This window comes from Podarcis muralis, chromosome Z, assembly GCF_964188315.1.
Source record: "Podarcis muralis chromosome Z, rPodMur119.hap1.1, whole genome shotgun sequence".
Lineage (NCBI taxonomy): Eukaryota > Metazoa > Chordata > Lepidosauria > Squamata > Lacertidae > Podarcis > Podarcis muralis.
The window spans coordinates 24,162,713-24,180,661 of NC_135673.1; the positions used below are offsets into that span (position 1 = coordinate 24,162,713).

Genomic DNA, 17,949 nt, shown 5'->3' on the forward strand with positions numbered 1-17,949 from the left:
CCCCTGAAATGGTCACTATAAAGATTGTTTAAGCCTGGGTTTGATTTTCCCCCTCTGCCCTCCTGGCCCCTTGTGTGTTGTGTTTTTGTTTGTTTAGATAGTAAACCTGCAGAGGAGAGCTGTCTTAGAATCATAGAATTTTAGAGTTGGAAGGGACCCTGAGGATCATCTAATCCAGTGCAGGAATATGCAGCTGTCCCATGTGGGGATTAAACTTGAAACTTTAGAGCACCATGCTGTGACCAACAGAGCTATCCAGTCTTGTCTTAATTGACTGCATGTAAGCCACTCTGGGAGACCTTTTGGCTGAAGAGTGGTGTGCAAAGAGCCAGTGTGGTGTAGTGGTTAAGAGAGGTAGTCTCGTAATCTGGTGAACCGGGTTCGTGTCTCCGCTCCTCCACATGCAGCTGCTGGGTGACCTTGGGCTAGTCACACTTTTTGAAGTCTCTCAGCCCCACTCACCTCACAGAGTGTTTGTTGTGGGGGAGGAAGGGAAAGGAGAATGTTAGCCGCTTTGAGGCTCCTTCGGGTACTGATAAAGCGGGATAGCAAATCCAAACTCTTCTTCTTCTTCAAATGCTCTAAATAAATAATGGTGTGTAATATAAATAATTAGGATGCCTTTATGCCTTTTCTGGTTCACCGGCATCCCTGACCCCATTGTACTACCTTGGTGGTTTTTAAGCTGGGATGTCACACGCACCTGAGCAGGGGCACTCCCTGCTTAAATGTTTATGAGCAATACTGGGGTGAGCAGAAGGCCTTGCTAGTACCGTCACCTCCCCACTTTCTCTGCCCAAAGGCGTTTAACTTGACTCTGGAACATAGGCGGGCACATCTCAGGAGCTGCTGGCACTTTGGGGTGGCTGCTGCCCCATGTGGTGAGTCCCTGAACTGCAGGTGGCAGACTTCATCAAGGAAACCTTCTGAATGGACCTTGCCCACCCAGGCTGACCGCTGGATCTTCATAGGCAGCAAGAGCAGCCCATTCCATTTAGAGGTAAAATGGGAAGGCGCTGCCCTGATTGCACACTGTCCACTGCTTGCCCTGCTCTGCCACCCCAGCTGAAGCCTCACAGTTCAAAAAACTGTAAATGATAAGAGAATTAACTATCCCAAGGATGTTTCTAAAATGTGGGTAACACAAAACAATGGATGCCTTTTGTCAAGGCCATATTTTCTTAGGGGATTTAAGGTTACACTTGATCAGAACCCAGAGGGGAATCAAAGCCAAGGCCACCAGAATTTGGTGGGAAGTCTTGTTTGCCTCTAGGACGCCCTTTAATGATGCCACACATACATGGAGGCTGCTAACACATCACATGAATTGATGGCATCATTAATTTACATCACTGCATTGCAATATGTGACAATAGTGGCCCAGAGAGTACAATACGCTGAGCTCTTTCTATATAGTACATTTGAATGGCTATTCAGGACTTCATTTCAGAGCATAGGGGACTCACTTCAGAAGTCACTGGGTCTCAGAATCCAACCTGAAGCCTAGCATAATCTGAACTCAAAGCTGGGAGTCTACCAAAAAAATCAGCATCAACAGTAGATGAAGCCTAAATCTATTAGGGAAAATGGAAGCAAATAAAATGCATTCAAGTGTGCTATATCTTTTCCAGGCTTTACAAATTTTTATTTCCAATAAAACAATACACTCTTGGCAAAAGTTAATAGAAGGCTATATATTTGGGGGAGAAGACCACAAATTTTAAAAGTCAAAAGAGGAAAAGAGATGGGGGTATCCCCAATATTCATTTAACATCATGAGGCAAACCAATTAAGACAAATTCTGCTATTAGTAAAGAAAGAAGATGTTAAAATGTGGGGTGTGAATGATAGTCAAGATGTATTCCTGGTAGTGGCAGGTTTTTTACTTAATAAAAAACCTTAAGGATGTAGAATTGGGTTCAAAGCCTTTCATAAAAACGAGTTACAATTTTGCAGTCTAGATGGAAGCATCCAGTTTCAATTAAGACCTTGCTTACTTCCATTGGCATCATCCACTGTTCTATAATAACAGAACCCAGAATTTTTTTTAATGGTTAATAAAGGGATATTATAGAATTAAGAATTTCTGCAATAATAATGAGTAAGAGTACTCTTGGTTTGAGCTTAGGTGAGTTAGTTCCTTTATAGTAAAATATATTATTAAACAGCAAGTAAAAAGAGAATTGCAACAATTCAAAAACCTGATATTGGCACACAATTTCAATGCCAAAGGATGTATGACCCCAATTTATAAAATATTAACAAAATGAATTTATAAAATATTAACAAAATGAGGCACAGGTGATCTAACGGAATGATAAAAATGTAGGGGAAATGGTTTAGGTTATGATACTGATCCCATAAAATGGAAAAGAAAATGCAGCAGGGGACATATGAAATCAATTTCAGCAAGAATTCATGAAATGACCCTTATGATCAATTTTAGGTTCCACTGGTGATAATCCCCAACCTCTCCCCCAAATGAGTGCATATTTACAATTATGGAGAGAATGTCATTCAGTGGAAGTTTTTCATGAAATTCCTAGAAATTAATTTAATATTTTTTAAAATAAACAAACAAGAATTTACACCAACCCTATCTTTAACATTATTGGGGATATGGGATGGGCCAAATCAAAATAGTTTGGAAAAAGAAATGAATTTATATTTTTTGCATGCTGCCAGGATGATTATCAAAAAATAAATAAATAGGAATACTTAGAGATTAAATAAGGATTTATAGTATAGTCAAACCAGGCCCATAGCTACTGCTGAATATTAACTCAGAAATTAAGGGCAAGCAAAAAGATTCATTTTCAACTATATAGCAAGAATTTATTTTATATATAAACGATGATAACAATGTTCAAATGCCTTTTTGAAATATGCTACTATCTTGAATTCTTAGAAACGTTTCAGCTTAAACTGAACTCTGAAAAAAGAATGTGAAGACAACATCCCAATATTTATGAACAAAGGAAATCTTTTTTAAAAGGACTTGTTACTACCATCCAAATCAACAAATATTTTTTTCAAGGAATTGTGAATGCAACCAAAATTTGGGGGGGGGGGTAATTTTGATTTTCATGCAATTGTATTGTTTTCTCCTTAGTTTTATTTTAATGTTATTGCACTATATGTTTCTGCAAAAATCCCAACACTGGCAGCATGTGAAACAGGATAGGTAAACAAAAATGGTGTTTTAATACACTGTCCCTTTAATAGCTATTCTTGACATCTCTGTAGCAACAGAAAAAAACATTTTTCCAATGTTTACAATATTAGTTGGTCTCAAAAAAGGATGCACTCTCACTTGTTCCTAAATCAGACTCTTTCTAGGCTACAAAAGGGCTAATAATAGATCCCATTATATCAGGAGTGGGGAATCGGTGGTCCTCCAGATGTTGTTGGACGCCAACTGCCAGAAGCCCCAGCAAGCATGCCCAATGGTTAGGGATGATGGGAGTTGTAGTTCAGCAACATCTGGAGGGCCACATACTCCGCCCCCATTACATCTAAGGACTAGAAATGTGAAAAGCATCTGAAGGATTCACACTTTAAAAAAATACTGCACAAATGTAAAGCAAACAGACATTTATAATTCTACATTTATGCTGAATAGCCTTTTATATAAATCATTGGACTGTGCATGGGCAGTGTAAGCCCAAATGTTAATATTCAATCACATAGCCTAGTTATATTGCTTGCTTTGTAGCTGACGTTACCAAGAACAACACAAGTTATCTCTTCACTGTGTTAAAAAAACTGAGACACTTGTCCGTGCCAGAGAACTAATTTGGCCATCATGGCATCACCACTCTGAATAAACGTCTCGATGCTGACTCAGTCTTGTCTGTTGATAGTTCAGAAGGGGATGCTTTTCTTTTCTTCATTTTGCATCACTCAGGTGGTAGCCACCAGGGCTCTTCATGTGTGTGCCATAATCAAGCACAGTAGAAGATCACAAACCACCAGTGCAGAAGACACTAGGTCCAAACCCTGATATGTGCAGTTAAAAGATGGGTATGGAACCTTCTCACCCATAAGGCTGTACTCCCTTCTGGGCAACTTTCCTGGGACTGCATGCCAGACAAAACGGGCAGAATATTAGAGCCTCTAACATTTGCACAGTAAGCTACATTTCTTCATCTACCAACCAGGCAAGCAAGAGGCATTCTCATGGATCAGGGGCAGGTTCCAGTCAGGCAAAGGCATTCGAGGAGTGCACAAATCAAGACTGGTGAGGGTTCAGCCTGGGGTGAAGAGTCTTGTAGGCTGGACAGAGGGGGCCATGTTTGGCCTGCAGATGGGAGATTATTCACCCCCTAAATTAAAAGGAAACAGGGGAAAGGCCTTTCTCTGTTGGGGACCCTGCTTGTCACAGGCTGTCAGTCACAATTCTGGGCTAAGGAAGCAAATAGTCTAACCTGAAAATAAGAGCCTGGCGGCTAATCCATCTAAGGTCCATCTAAGGCCAGCACTCTGTTCTCACAGTGGCCAACCAGATGCCCAGCAGGAGCCCACAAGGAGAACTTGAGCACAACAGCACTCTCCCCACTTGCAGTTCCCAGCAACAGGTATTCACAGGCATACTGCCTCCAATAGTGGAGGGGGACCATAGCCACCCAGTGAAAAGCAACTTCCTATGTCTCTGCAGGAGCACAAAAAGTCTTGCAGAAGTTTCAGCTTCTTTTCAGCAAGTGCCTACTTCCTTAACATTGCAAACATAAAAATGTTTTTCTTTGTGTGGGTGATACTTGCTAAAGCATTGGATGCCAAAATAGTGGTCAAATAGTATTTCTCTAAGCCAGAAGGCAAGCCTGTGTACAGGCTCCTTGGCCCTCCCCATGATTAGCAAAAATGGGGTGCATTGTCCAAATAGTAAAAATTGCAAATAATAGCACAGTCGAATGCAAGTTTGCATGAACAGATAAGATAATTGATCAGTGTTTCCAGGTAGTGCAGAATACTGATTCCCTTAACACATACCCCTGATTATAACTGGAAGAGGAATGGGTGAGTAAAGACACACTTCCCATAAAATCAGACATACACAGTTTTGCCCACTTTAAGACTCTTCAGCTCTGGAAACTAGCATAAAGGCTTGATACAAAATTAGTGGAGGAATGGAATGAAACATGGAATGGAAAACGAAGATGTTTTAGCAAGCTGAGTAGAAAATCATTCAGTTTGTTTTTCTAAAACATTAAGCATGTTATCACTGATCGGATAAAAGCCTTTGTTTTCTCTGTACCAGGTGTTCTTCAGCCTGAGGGTGGTACAGGTTCTACTTGTGCGTAGGAGTCCAAATGGTGGGATGACCAACATGTCACAAACTGTAGCACCATTGCCTCTTAATAACTTCCTATAAAGCAGAAAATCAAAAGATGAAAATAAAGTCCAAAATGAAACAGTTGTGCTTAACATCATGATAAATAGAAACAAAAGCTAAAGTCAAGGCTTGTAATTTTGCACTCGGATGGATGCTGGTCACATTTATGGTTCTACTGAAAAATGGGGCATGGTTGGGGTCTGGTTGGGTCACAAACTTCCTTGGCAGGCTTTCATTCGTCTTGCTTCCTCTTGGGCTTCTTTGGATTCCGAGAGCGGCTTTTGGCTTTGCAGAGAGGGCAGATTGGTGCATTCCGATGGATCTGCTGATGGCATGACAAGCAAGCCTGAAATACAATAAAACCATCCCATTAGGAATGTGGTTTTTCCCTGGAAAGCCAGGGTGAGCAGCTTCTTCACCTTGATGGTTCCAGACACAGCCTGGCCAAGTTTCCTCAGAAGTCAACAAACACATACCAGCTGTGAGAAACTCTCTCATAATACTGGAACTCAAGAGCCACCTGATAAAAACGACTGGCAGCAGGAGGTTACAGGACAGATGAAAGAAAGACTTCCTCATCACACAAAGCACAATCACTTGCAAGAAACATCCCTTAAGTTTATTCTAAGATGGGCCCGGACCATGTCTAAGCTTGCAAAAATAAACAAGGCTGGAGAGAGTGTGGTAACATGGGCTCATATTTCCATATACGGTGGGGGCATGAGGTAGCACAAGCATTCTGGCATAAGGTACAGTGGTACCTCAGATTAAGAACTTAATTCGTTCTGGAGGTCTGTTCTTAACATGAAACTGTTCTTAACCTGAAGAACCACTTAGCTAATGGGGCCTCCTGCTGCTGCTGCGCCGCTGGAGCACGATTTCTGTTCTCATCCTGAAGCAAAGTTCTTAACTCGAGGTAATATTTCTGGGTTAGCAGAGTCTGTAACCTGAAGCGTATGTAACCTGAAGTGTATGTAACCTGAGGTACCACTGTATTTGAAGCAATAGCCAACCTGTAGAGCCAGACCCAACACTTGTGCTGCGTTCTCTTAACATTAATATTAGAAATCTCTTCAGCGCAATGAATTAGTATGTCTTTTATTAACTGCAGCCCAGCTTGAAATTGCGCAACATCGGTCATGGAAAGAGGGGATCCCTTCTTACAACTGGATCAATAATGTATGGGAAGTGCTTTTCTCAGACCATCTCATGAGACATAGAAGAGCAGTGAAAGGGGTTACAAAAACGGATAATTCTGGTGAACTGAAAATCTTTTTTCTTTTTTCTTTTTGCATTTGTGAATAAAGGGGAAATTCCCCCCTCCCACATCTCAAGAGGGCATGTGGAGAGGAAATGCTGACTAATGACCTAGAGTTTTATACTTAGAATTTATTCTGCAAACTGACGCATGATCCATGATTTATGTGAATGAACTGTATATCAGGAATTGTGCTCAAAAATTTCTGGAGGGTGAAGGGTGCCACAATGTGTTGTTTTGCTGCTGGATTGCCTGACCACCAGTGACCCAAAAGGTGTGTCCTTACCTTCATGGGTGGGGGTTGCTGTCTGAATGTTGCTGTCTGTCTGGTGTCCTGTTTCCTGGCCACCTGTAGCTGTTGAGCAGCAGCTGCAGCCGCAGCCAAAGATTCTGGGATAGGAGGTTCCTGTGGTTCTGTTTGCCATTCAGCTTTCTGCTTTTCGAAGTAGCTAAATAAAGAACAAAAACTAATACAGGCTATGCAGAATCGCTGCCACTCTGATTCTTTCGGGGAGCTTACATTAGCCTTCACTGACCTGGTGCACTCCAGATGTTTTTGACCACAATTCCCATCAGCCCCAGCTAGCACAGCTGATGGGAGCTGTAGTCTGAAACATCTGGAGGGCACAAGGCTGGGGCAGACCTTGGCTTTGATCCAGTAGTGTTTTCCTTGTGTTCTTATGCTGCCACTCACTGACAGACACGGGGAAACAAGACAAGCCTCATCTGTGATGCACATTTAAAGCAGTTTTATAACAGTTTAAACAGGCACAGCTCCCCCCAAAGAATCCTGGGAACTGTAGTTTGTTAAGAACACTGAGAGTTGTTAAGAGACACACACATATACACTTCCTCTCCCAGAGATGCAATTCCTGGAGTGGTTTGACATTCAATCACTCTTCCCAGGGAACTCTGGGAGTTATAGTACTGGGGGGAGGTCCCCTTAACAAACTACAGCTCCCAGGATTCTTTGGGGGAAGCCATGACATTTTAAAGTTGTATGATACTGCTTTAAATGTATAGGGCAATTGAGGCCAAAAATGACTCTTCCAAAATATTATGGGGAATATTCAACTTCTGGGAGTAGTCAACTCAGAGCTGCCATTTTGAACACCTGCCATGTGTCAGGTGTCATGTTCCATCCTGAGTACCTGTTCCTAACGTTTTTGAACTACTATCTTCAAAATATATCATGTGAAGTATAAAGTGTACGGTTCAGGTATTGAATAGACTGCTTCTCCTTTCATCCCTACAGGTGCTTCCCTATATCTTTGATATCAGTAGGAAGACTCTTGATGTCAGAATGCTGGATGGAAATCTCTCTATCAAAGTGAGGTGTCAGCTAACAAAGAACAGTGTATCCCATTTGTGATAGATTTCCATCCAGCATCTCCAAACTAACACCTGGCAGTCAGAGAAAGCTACTCATAGTTGGCAAACTCTAAACTGCTTGCGATCAGCAAACTTCCCAATCTATGCAAAGTATTAGTAAGAGCTGTACTCAAGTCATCTATCTGCAATCCTGGATCTCCTCCTTGTCATTCCATCACCTGTGTGTGTCTCCTTCAGACAGCTACTTTCAAAAGCAGCAGGATGGCTAGAACATATTGCACCAAACAGGACATCACCTGCAGGTTCTGGGTAATTCAACCCATAGCACTGAATGCAGAACTGCAATATGTCATGTCCAGTACATAGGTAAAACTACAACCGACCTACACGGACATTTTAGAAACCACAAATAAGCAATTTTTACACACACATGTGGAGCAACCTGTGACTCAGGGTGGTCCAACTTTCCATACCAAATGGGCTGCAAGAGTATTTAGGGGAAGTGAATCCCTCTTGCTGCCTTCCCAAACCCGGCTAAGTGAGGTGCTGAGTTTTGGGAAGAATGCTCAAGGCTCTGGCAGGGTCTTCAGTTCTTCCCAGCTCCTTGCCAAGGCTAGGGAAGTGCTAACTGGGCTTTGGGAAGGCGGCGTGAGGGCTGCAAGGGGTTGGTGTCAAATGTTGCCAAGGGCCACGAAAAGGCCCCAAGGGCTGCATATTGGACCACCTTGCTATTACTAAACACTTCAATTCTGAGAAGCACAACCAGGCAGACTTCTCAATAATTGCTTGTCAGCAGATCCAATAGCATTGCAAAAAGGGAGAACTTCTGCATGCACATACTGGACACATTAACACAGCATGACCTCAACCATCACTAGGCTTCAGCGAAGGAGGGTCTTCTGAGCATTCCATTCTCAAAGCTCTATAATTGCTGGCTTGGGAATAGTATCATTTTTGTCACAGCAATTGATGAATGCAGAAGCCAAAATGTTTTGCTGTAAGAATTAACAATTTCTATTTTTAAGCCTTAGAGAACAATAAACAAAACCTCCAAAAACATTATCCTCAAGTAAAGAGAGATCCAAAGGGCCTTCAGAATACTGGACATAGTCCATCACTGCACCCTGCATACACATCCCCTCTTCATTGTGCTTGAGAAGCTGTTTGCCTCTCAGGACCTGAAAGCAGGTGCCTAAGCTTTTAACAAGCAAGGGACGCGGGTGGCGCTGTGGGTTAAACCACAGAGCCTAGGACTTGCTGATCAGAAGGTCAGCGGTTCGAATCCCCGCGACAGGGTGAGCTCCCGTTGCTCGGTCCCTGCTCCTGCCAACCTAGCAGTTCGAAAGCACGTCAAAGTGCAAGTAGATAAATAGGTACTGCTCCAGCGGGAAGGTAAATTGTGTTTCTGTGCGCTGCTCTGGTTTGCCAGAAGCGGCTTAGTCATGCTGGCCACATGACCCGGAAGCTGTACGCCGGCTCCCTTGGCCAGTAAAGCAAGATGAGCGCCGCAACCCCAGAGTCAGTCACGACTGGACCTAATGGTCAGGGGTCCCTTTACCTTTAAGCTTTTAACAAGTAATGTGTCAGCTTACTCAAGGGAGAGCTTCTCTTCCTCCTCACACAAATCTGGCAGCCTCTGCAAGCCCAGAGTCATCCTCAAGGCATCCACATGCTCCTTCAGAGGCTTGTACTCCTCATGCAAACGGCGGGTAGACTCCAAGAGCTTATTGAGGTCGTTCTCCGACTGCTTGATTGTGTTCTCCATCTGGAGAAGGAACAAGGCAGCATTCATTAGGTTTGTCCAGCCCCGCCTGAAATGCAGCTGCAACAAAAGCACCAGGGGGCCCACACAATGTTGAGGTTTTTACATTCAGGTGAATATTTAAAAGAGACCAATGAAACTGTGATAAAGAGAGTCATCTACAGAAAGTCCATGCTAGATTCTGCAGGAGAGCAGAAACAGCACAGGTTGTGGGAAGAGAAGCTGGAGTCAATGCCCTGAGAACCTCAGTTTTAAAAATCAAGTTTCTAGGTCTTATGGTTGTGAAGAGATGTTTGTGGACTGCTGCAGTATCAGGAACCAGAGAGGTGGCTGAATAAGATTCCCTGTACAAATTCATTTCCTGTTTATTCCTGTTTCCCCTTCTTCTGTAATTTTCCCAGTGCTGAATTTCCCAGTGCTGAGCTATCCTCTCATAGTGAGTACATAAAATACATTGATGGTGCCATAAATATTAATAATAATATTCATATTGGGCAGGATTCTAGACCTTTCTCTCTCACTCACTCTTTGTCCCTCTCTCTGCTCCCCCCCCTCCCACCCACATCAAGCATTGTAGCAAGATCATAAATAATGAACATAACATTTTCTTTTCTACCACCTTTTTGCACAGTGACAGAAAGTTCAATAGCTGAATGTTTTGTTCACATAAAAGTTGCTCTGAGTTCCCTTCTGCCTAGCCTGTCAGGGGGGAAAGTGAAATAACAAATCTTGGACAGACAACATTTTTTGCAACCAGGTCTGGGAAGCAAATGAATTCAGCACACATTTCTGAGGAGTAGCATCTAAGAGGGAAGGCACAACATTAGTAGTAGATAAGCCTTCACACTCTGCCAGGTTACTCAGGAGTACACCCAACAAATGCAAAAGTCATGCTTACTCCCAGGTAAGTATGCATAAGATTGCAACTCGAATGATCATGAAAACTCATTACCACCATGCCTGGCTGTCACTTACAACATTGATGTCAGCATGGATGAGTCTCAGTTCCTCCACATGAGCCATTTTCTCCTGCAGCAGGAGGTCCATCTCCTGTTTGTATTCCTTGAGGTGCCTTTCCTCAGATTCCAGAGCCTCGAATTCAGCCTTCAAGCGGGCCTTGATCTTCTCCATTTGCAAAGTCTTGTTTCTGGGGAAGGGGGGAGGGGATACACACAGGCACAAATGCACAGAAAATATCAAAGTAAAGCTGAGGTGGCATTTCCTGTTTGCCAAGAGGCATTTAAATCATTCCAACGACAGTCATAAATGTCAGGTGATGAGGCTGAGCTCCAAAGAAAGTGGGTTTTGGCAGCAGGGACATAGAATGGCCATGTTTTGAAGCGTTGGCTATGTTCAAATCTGGGCGTCATAAGCCGAGAGATGCACAACTGTCACACATGCAGCCCATTTGCTCCTGCGTCATTCCTTGCTTCATACAAAACAACCCCCAAATCTACAGTCAACCATAGCTTCCTGTTACACCCAACTGGGAAACAATGGTTAACCGTTTCTAATCAAGCCTGGATATGAAGGGTTAAAGTTGGCTTTAAAATCTTGACTTGTTCTGAAGCCATAGTTTCCTGGTTCTAACACTACAGGTTATGGTTAGCTGCCACTTCCTAGCTTTTCCACTCGCTCATTTTTAAATAATAAAATTTAAAGGGCAGATGCCACATACGTAGCTGCCATTTTTGGCTTCAAATGCAATTTGGCAATTTTTGACCAGTCAGCTGACTGGCATGTCAAATGTACAATCAACATATCTAACTGGCACATGGTTCATTTCTTGCTTAACAGATTACTTAATGCAAGGTATTTGGGCACAACTCAGTGACTTAGCGGGGGGGGGGGGGGGAGCACTGGTGCTTCCAGTATCAGAGGCAGTATTCCTCTGAGTACCAGTTTTAGGGGAACATGAATGGGAGAGTGCTATTGTGCTGATATCCTTATGAGCTTCCTATAGGCATCTTGTTGGCCACTGTGGGAAAAGAATGCTGGACTAGCTGGGCCTTTGGAATAACAGGGCTTTACTTATGAGCATAAAGGGATGTGAGTGGCGCTGTGGGTTAAACCACAGAGCCTAGGACTTGCTGATCAGAAGGTCGGTGGTTCGAATCCCTATGATGGAGTGAGCTCCCGTTCCAGCTCCTGCCAACCTAGCAGTTCGAAAGCACATCAAAGTGCAAGTAGATAAATAGGTACTACTCCGGCGGGAAGGTAAACGGCGTTTCCGTGTGCTGCTCTGGTTCGCCAGAAGCGGCTTAGTCATGCTGGCCACATGACCCAGAAGCTGTCTGAGGACAAACGCCGGCTCCCTCGGCCTATAGAGCGAGATGAGCGCCACCACAACCCCAGAGTCGGTCATGACTGGACCTAATGGTCAGGGGTCCCTTTACTTTTACCTTACTTATGAGCAGTTGGGACCATCTAGCTCAGAGCTGTCTGCACTGACTGGCAGTGGCTCTCCACTTTTATAAACAGGAGTCTTCACTAGCCCTGCCTGGAAATGCCAGGGATTGAACCTGGGACTTTCTGTATGTAAAGCAGGTGCTTCACCACTTAGCTCTAGCCCTACCCTGTTGGATCTCAATCCCCAGCACCACCACATCTAAGGCAGCCAACTCTTCTTTGTAGCCTCTGCCTGCTCCATACACCTTAACTTCTAGATTGCCATTTTCTGCACTGCTTCTGTTGCCCCTCTCTTCCCCATTACAGCACATCATTAGCACCAAGGCTTCAACAACAGGAGAAAATGGAGTCGTATCATATCTTTTTGCCACCTAGCTCTGCATGGGCCTCCTCAGCTGCAGTGGAAATGATCAGAGAGACGCCGTCCCTGTTCTCATTACGGCCTCACCTGAAGCCTACAATGCCGTAACTGCTCTGCCACCAGCTCTGTCGCCCCCTTCTCTCAAGCCTCATGCACTCACACTTCCAAGAACACATTGAACAAAAGAGCACACTTTTGCACACACTTTTCCTGGTCTCCTCAGTGCATTTTGCCGCAGCTCAGAACAAATGGGAGGATGAAGACTTGCAGCGATGCCATCTTCTTGTTCAGAATGGAACACGTAGCACAGTGGCAGGAGAGAAAACCCTGAGCTCGCTAACAGAATGACTGGTTTCCCAAGTCCCAAGTTCAATTTATTGCATCATCTCCACCAACACCTTCACACAGGAGGGCAGGAGTCTACATGAGACATTGGGGGAGGGGGATTCCTGCCATTCAGAGTAGACCATATTTCCTTAAGTAGGTTATATGTCTGACTCAGTATAAGCCAGCCCTATATATTCAGAGGGTTCATCTCTTTGGGGAAAATAGTGTTCTTTACAATGATAGAAGAAATGAAAAAAGAGAGAAAAGTTTAGGCTACCTCTAGCACAACTAGGATGTCAGAGGAGCAATTAAGGTACAACAGAGCATCATAACTAAGAGAGAAGGAAACCTGGGAAGGGGGGAAATTTCAGTCAAGTTGCTGTTGTTAGAAATTGAATAAAATAATAATTTGCCATTAATTTATCAGTTTTGATTTTCCCCTATGCCCTTCTCTGTTCCTGGGTCAACTTTTCATTCAAGGCTACTTGTAATGCCCTATGTTATCCCTACAAGCAAATCTGTAACCAGTGGGTTATAAAAACCCACCCTTAAATAAAGAGAGGAGAGTGTTGGACATTAGAAGCCAGAATAGTCTTCAAAATAATAATAATAATGAAAAAGCTATAGAACGATCAGTATCTCCTCCTTCATTCATCAATCTAATACACACACTCCTCTTGGAAATCATGTCTCAAAATTCACTCCTATGGTGTTTCACTTTTATTTTGGGCATTCATGTGCTGGCTGTATGACTAGATTCTCTGGGTATTTTGTATTAGAAACCCAAAGCACAATTCAAATTTGACACAATGAAAACACTGAAGTTAATTATAGAACAATAAAATCCATCTGAAATCATAAACACAACAGCATTTTTTTTAATCCAGCATGAGGGAGGCGTGGTGTCAGAATCTAACCCACCAGACAAATGTGCCTACTGTAAATAAAAGGTACAGAGTGCCTCCAGACTGTCAATTTTTTGTGTGAGGGATTTATGCAGTTAAATTGGATTAAAGAGATCTGCCACCGTAGCACAACAAAGAAATGGTCTTTCTGCAGGTTGAAAAGTGATGGGAAAATGCACTGGAAAGAGTGAAGTGAATAGGAGAAAATCTTATATGTACACAACAAGGAAATCAGGATGAAATCTCAATAAACAAGACCCCTGGAATCACAGAAATGGCCTCACATGGCACCTTAAAAGGCAAGTGTCTGGGGAGCGCTTTCTGTTAAAGAGGGTGCTACCATCAAAAAGGTCCTCTCCCCAGTAACCACCTGCCTCACTTTGTTAGAGGCTGAGGACAGGAGACCCTGGAAAAGGCCCTCTGTAGAACAGACCTTTGCTTTTTCATGGTCTGATGACTAGATACAAATAAACTAATTGGATCTCTGTAGAACAGAGGCAGCTATCCAGAAGTTGTAGACTACAACATAATCAGCACTGGCCAGCACAGCTAATATTTATGAATTATGGGAGTTGTAGTCCAAAACTGGGAGGGCACCACATTGGCTACCCCTGTACAGAAGATCTTAAGATCCAAAAATGGATGCATTGGAGAAAGCAATCCTTCAAGGAGCCTGGCCCAAACTGCTCAGGATTTTATAGGTTAATACAACAGAGCTAGAGCAACAGCGCTAGAACATCTTCCTTGCATACAAAAAGCCAGAAGTTCAACCCCTGGCATCTACAGGTAGGGCATGGAGAGACTCCCTGCCTGAAATCCTGGGGATTTCAGTGTTGGCAACTGTGTTGGCATTCTGGTCTGATTCAGTATGAGGCAGCTTCCTATGGTCCATTTCAAAATGTGACTCTGCCTTCACAAAAAGACTTAGACAAGGTAAATGAAACAATAAGAAGAGCATGATGAAACAATAAGAAGAGCATGATGTTCATATTATATAAAACACCACATTAAAAGTGAAAGAGGAATGGTGCTTTGCAAACTACATATGTCCCAGTAACATGCACTACTGTCCACTTTATAAAAATGTAAAAGGTTCCATTGCATGAAAGGGTGGGCATTCCCAGCTCATTGTGTGTGCGTGTTGGAGGGAGGCTTTAGAAAACTGCAGCAGCTGTGCTCAGTCCATTATTTCTTTCTTTTGTGTGTCTCCAATGTGCAATCTACTCCCTTAATAAGCAGGGGAGTTGATCCCCCTGCAAATAAGAGAAAGGAAAGGAAACTGACTGTGCTTTGCATCCCTATATTTACCAAGGCCCTTCTCTTTTCCACAGGAGAAGGGAAACACAGTGTGCGTCTAGAATGACACTACTGTATTTTCTGGTGAGATTTAGTCATATACAGGCAAATTGCATGGGTTGTGAAATTAAAGTTGATTTGGAACTCCTGCATAACAAAACCGCTTCCTCCCCCAAATCAAACTTTTTTGCACTGGAATGTGTGGGACAGGCACAATGTCAAATAACCTCTCTGTAAACAAATCAGAATAAATGCTCAATAAATACCTGGTGTCTAAACCTCCCTGCAAACTTGTGCAAACAAATCAGGATGAATGTTCAACAAACAGGTCATCTGGAAGGTTATCTGTGCTGGGCAGATAAAAACTTGTAATGAAGGATATACCCAAATTCACCTGTCTTCTACCTTGACTATTTCCAAAAGTGTTTCAGCTTAGGAGGAATAACATCTTCAACTTATAATCAACTTTGTTCATCGTCAGAGCTCCTCATCCATCAAAACTGCTTTATGTTGCTAAAAAAATTACTGTTTCCAATACCCAGTTACAAGGGAGCAAGGTTTATTGAGCCCAGTGGGACTTCTTCCTGAGTAAGCATGCACAGCACCAGGCTTATTAATTTGTTTCCTGAGGCATCCTTCCATAAAGAATGTAGCAAGGCAGACTTTAACACAGAACAGCTTTTTGACAACCAGGTGCCCTCCAGATGTTATTGGACTACAACTCTCACTCGCTATGCTGGCTGAGGCTGGTGGGAGTTATAGTTTAACATCTGGAGGGGACTAGGTTGGTAGAGGCTGATACAAAGCAAGTATAATGATAATAATGGACGATTTTCTGCAAATGTATGGTCCATAATTCCGCTGTGCGTATTTTATGTGCATTCATCATAAGTCAGTCTGGGGCTGCTTCCCCCTCCCCCCGTCTGTTGCTCTCAAAAGAAGCTCCATTTAAAATCCAATGGACCTTTTGTGTGACATTTACAGTAGCTACTTTTACACTAGCATAAATTAGCCACTCTTTCACAGTGGAAAAGGAAAACGGGCGCGAGGAGAAATTAAGCTGCAATCCGACGCACGCATTTTCCTGGAAGTAAACCACGACAGACACAGAAGGGCTGCATTCGGAGTAAACATGCGTGGAATCGGGCTGTATATCACCATCCTTTCTAAAAACGGCACACAAACAACGAAAGCCTTACCTGATCTCTTTGATGCTTTCAAGTTTGCACATGATTTCCTGTTCATCAGCCATGCTTTCTCATTCGCGATTTTAACCTCCCGTGGAAATGAACAAAATAATAGCAGGCAAAGAGGAGGGAGAAAGGAAAATCCAATACAATAGACACAATGTAGCCGCCCCGACCGTGCTTCTGAGCGCAAAGACTGCGGTAGGGGAGAGCGAGACCTCTCGGGACTTCGAGTTCAGATTGTAATAGCGGTCCAGGCTCACTTAGGCGGCCAAGACTACAAGGCCCACAATGCAAAGCGCGGAGCTACTGCTCTCTTTCTTCCGGCAACCTCTCTTTGCATTTGTCACAGCTAATTATGTCCAGTAGTCATTAGGAGTGCAAATGTGTGAGATGCGTTTTCCTAGAGTGTTTTTTGTTTTTGTTTAGTGGAGATTGGAGAGTGGAGATTATGGATCTTTCCATTTAATTCATCAAATGAATTAAAAACTACAACCTCTATTTGACAAAATTTGGATTAAATGCCATATAAAAATTACATAGTTACTTTGTGCTATATATAGTCAATAGACGGTAGAATAGAGTAATGTATATTGTACGAAAGGAGAGCAAGTTGCACAAAGCTATGTGTGTATGTGTGTGAGAGAGAGTATTGTTTTGTGTGAGCTTTGTGCAACATAGACAGCCCCCCTTTGTGAAATACAGTCATACCTCGGGTTAAATATGCTTCAGGTTGAGCATTTTCAGGTTACCCTCTACGGCGACCCGGAAGTAATGGAACGCATTATTTCTGGGTTTCGCCGCTCGCGCATGTGCAGACGCTCAAAATGACGTCACGTGCATGCGCAGAAGCGGTGAATCGCGACCCGCGCAGATGTGCAGTCACGGGCTGCATTCCACTCAGGATGTGAACAGGGCTGCAGAACGGATCCCGTTCGCATCCAGAGGTACCACTGTATAAACTACAGTGGTGCCTCGCAAGACGAAAAGAATCCGTTCCGCGATTCTCTTCGTCTAGCGGTTTTTTCGTCTTGCGAAGCAACCCTATTAGCGGCTTAGCGGATTAGTGCTATTAGCGGCTTAGCGGCTCAGCGGCTATTAAAGGCTTAGCGGCTTAGCTGCTAAAAGGCTATTAGCGGCTTAGTGGCTTAGAAAAAGGGGGGAAGCGGGGGGGGAAATCACAAGATTTGCAAGACGTTTTCGTCTTGCGAAGCAAGCCCATAGGGAAAATCGTCTTGCGAAGCAACTCAAAAACGGAAAACCCTTTCGTCTAGCGGGTTTTCCGTCTTGCGAGGCATTCGTCTTGCGGGGCACCACTGTAATGATTCCAATCACCTTGAAGGATATCTGTACGTTCATTCTCAAAGAGTTACAGACTTACTTTTTAAAATGAAAGCTGTAGGGAAAGCTGTAGGTTTGGGGGCTGCTGCTTACTGTGGGCTCTGTACATTCATACCCCCATTCTCATCTCTTGGCAGCCCTGCCCAACACGCCCTTTCCTTGTCTCCTTACTGAACCAAAGCGATGAGTGTTTTACTCCCTTCTCCCACTCTCTCTCTTCAGCCCCTGTCTCCTTTTTGGAAAGAAAAAAAGAGGGGCTCCTGCCTCCTTCACAATTTGTGGTTCTTGCCTCCACCAACTATCGGTTCACACAAAGCATTCGCTTTTAGTTGTTCCTTTTTATGATAAAATGCACCACATATTAATGTAGTGCAGCAGATTATTCCACTCCAAGACAGAGGGAATTAAGGTAAAAGCCCATTACCCTAGTGGTCTAGAG

The 17,949-nt window shown here is 43.4% G+C and overlaps 1 protein-coding gene across 2 annotated transcripts; it reads right to left on the bottom strand.

Annotated features, from left to right (window-relative positions):
• Positions 1 to 3,195: 3,195 nt before the first annotated feature.
• ZC4H2 (zinc finger C4H2-type containing) lies at positions 3,196 to 16,423 on the bottom strand. Of its 2 annotated transcripts, XM_077922193.1 has the most exons (6): positions 16,182 to 16,423; positions 15,249 to 15,327; positions 10,660 to 10,831; positions 9,515 to 9,687; positions 6,877 to 7,039; positions 3,196 to 5,678 (listed from the first exon to the last, which is right to left on the bottom strand). In XM_077922193.1, exons 3-6 carry the CDS (start codon positions 10,813 to 10,815, stop codon positions 5,565 to 5,567), a joined length of 606 nt encoding a protein of 201 aa, XP_077778319.1. In that variant the 5' UTR covers positions 10,816 to 10,831; positions 15,249 to 15,327; positions 16,182 to 16,423; the 3' UTR covers positions 3,196 to 5,564. The 2 variants fall into 2 exon arrangements, with proteins under 2 accessions (XP_077778319.1, XP_028570886.1); XM_028715053.2 differs by lacking the exon at positions 15,249 to 15,327 and having other exon boundaries at positions 16,182 to 16,421.
• Between the last annotated feature and the right edge of the window lie 1,526 nt (positions 16,424 to 17,949).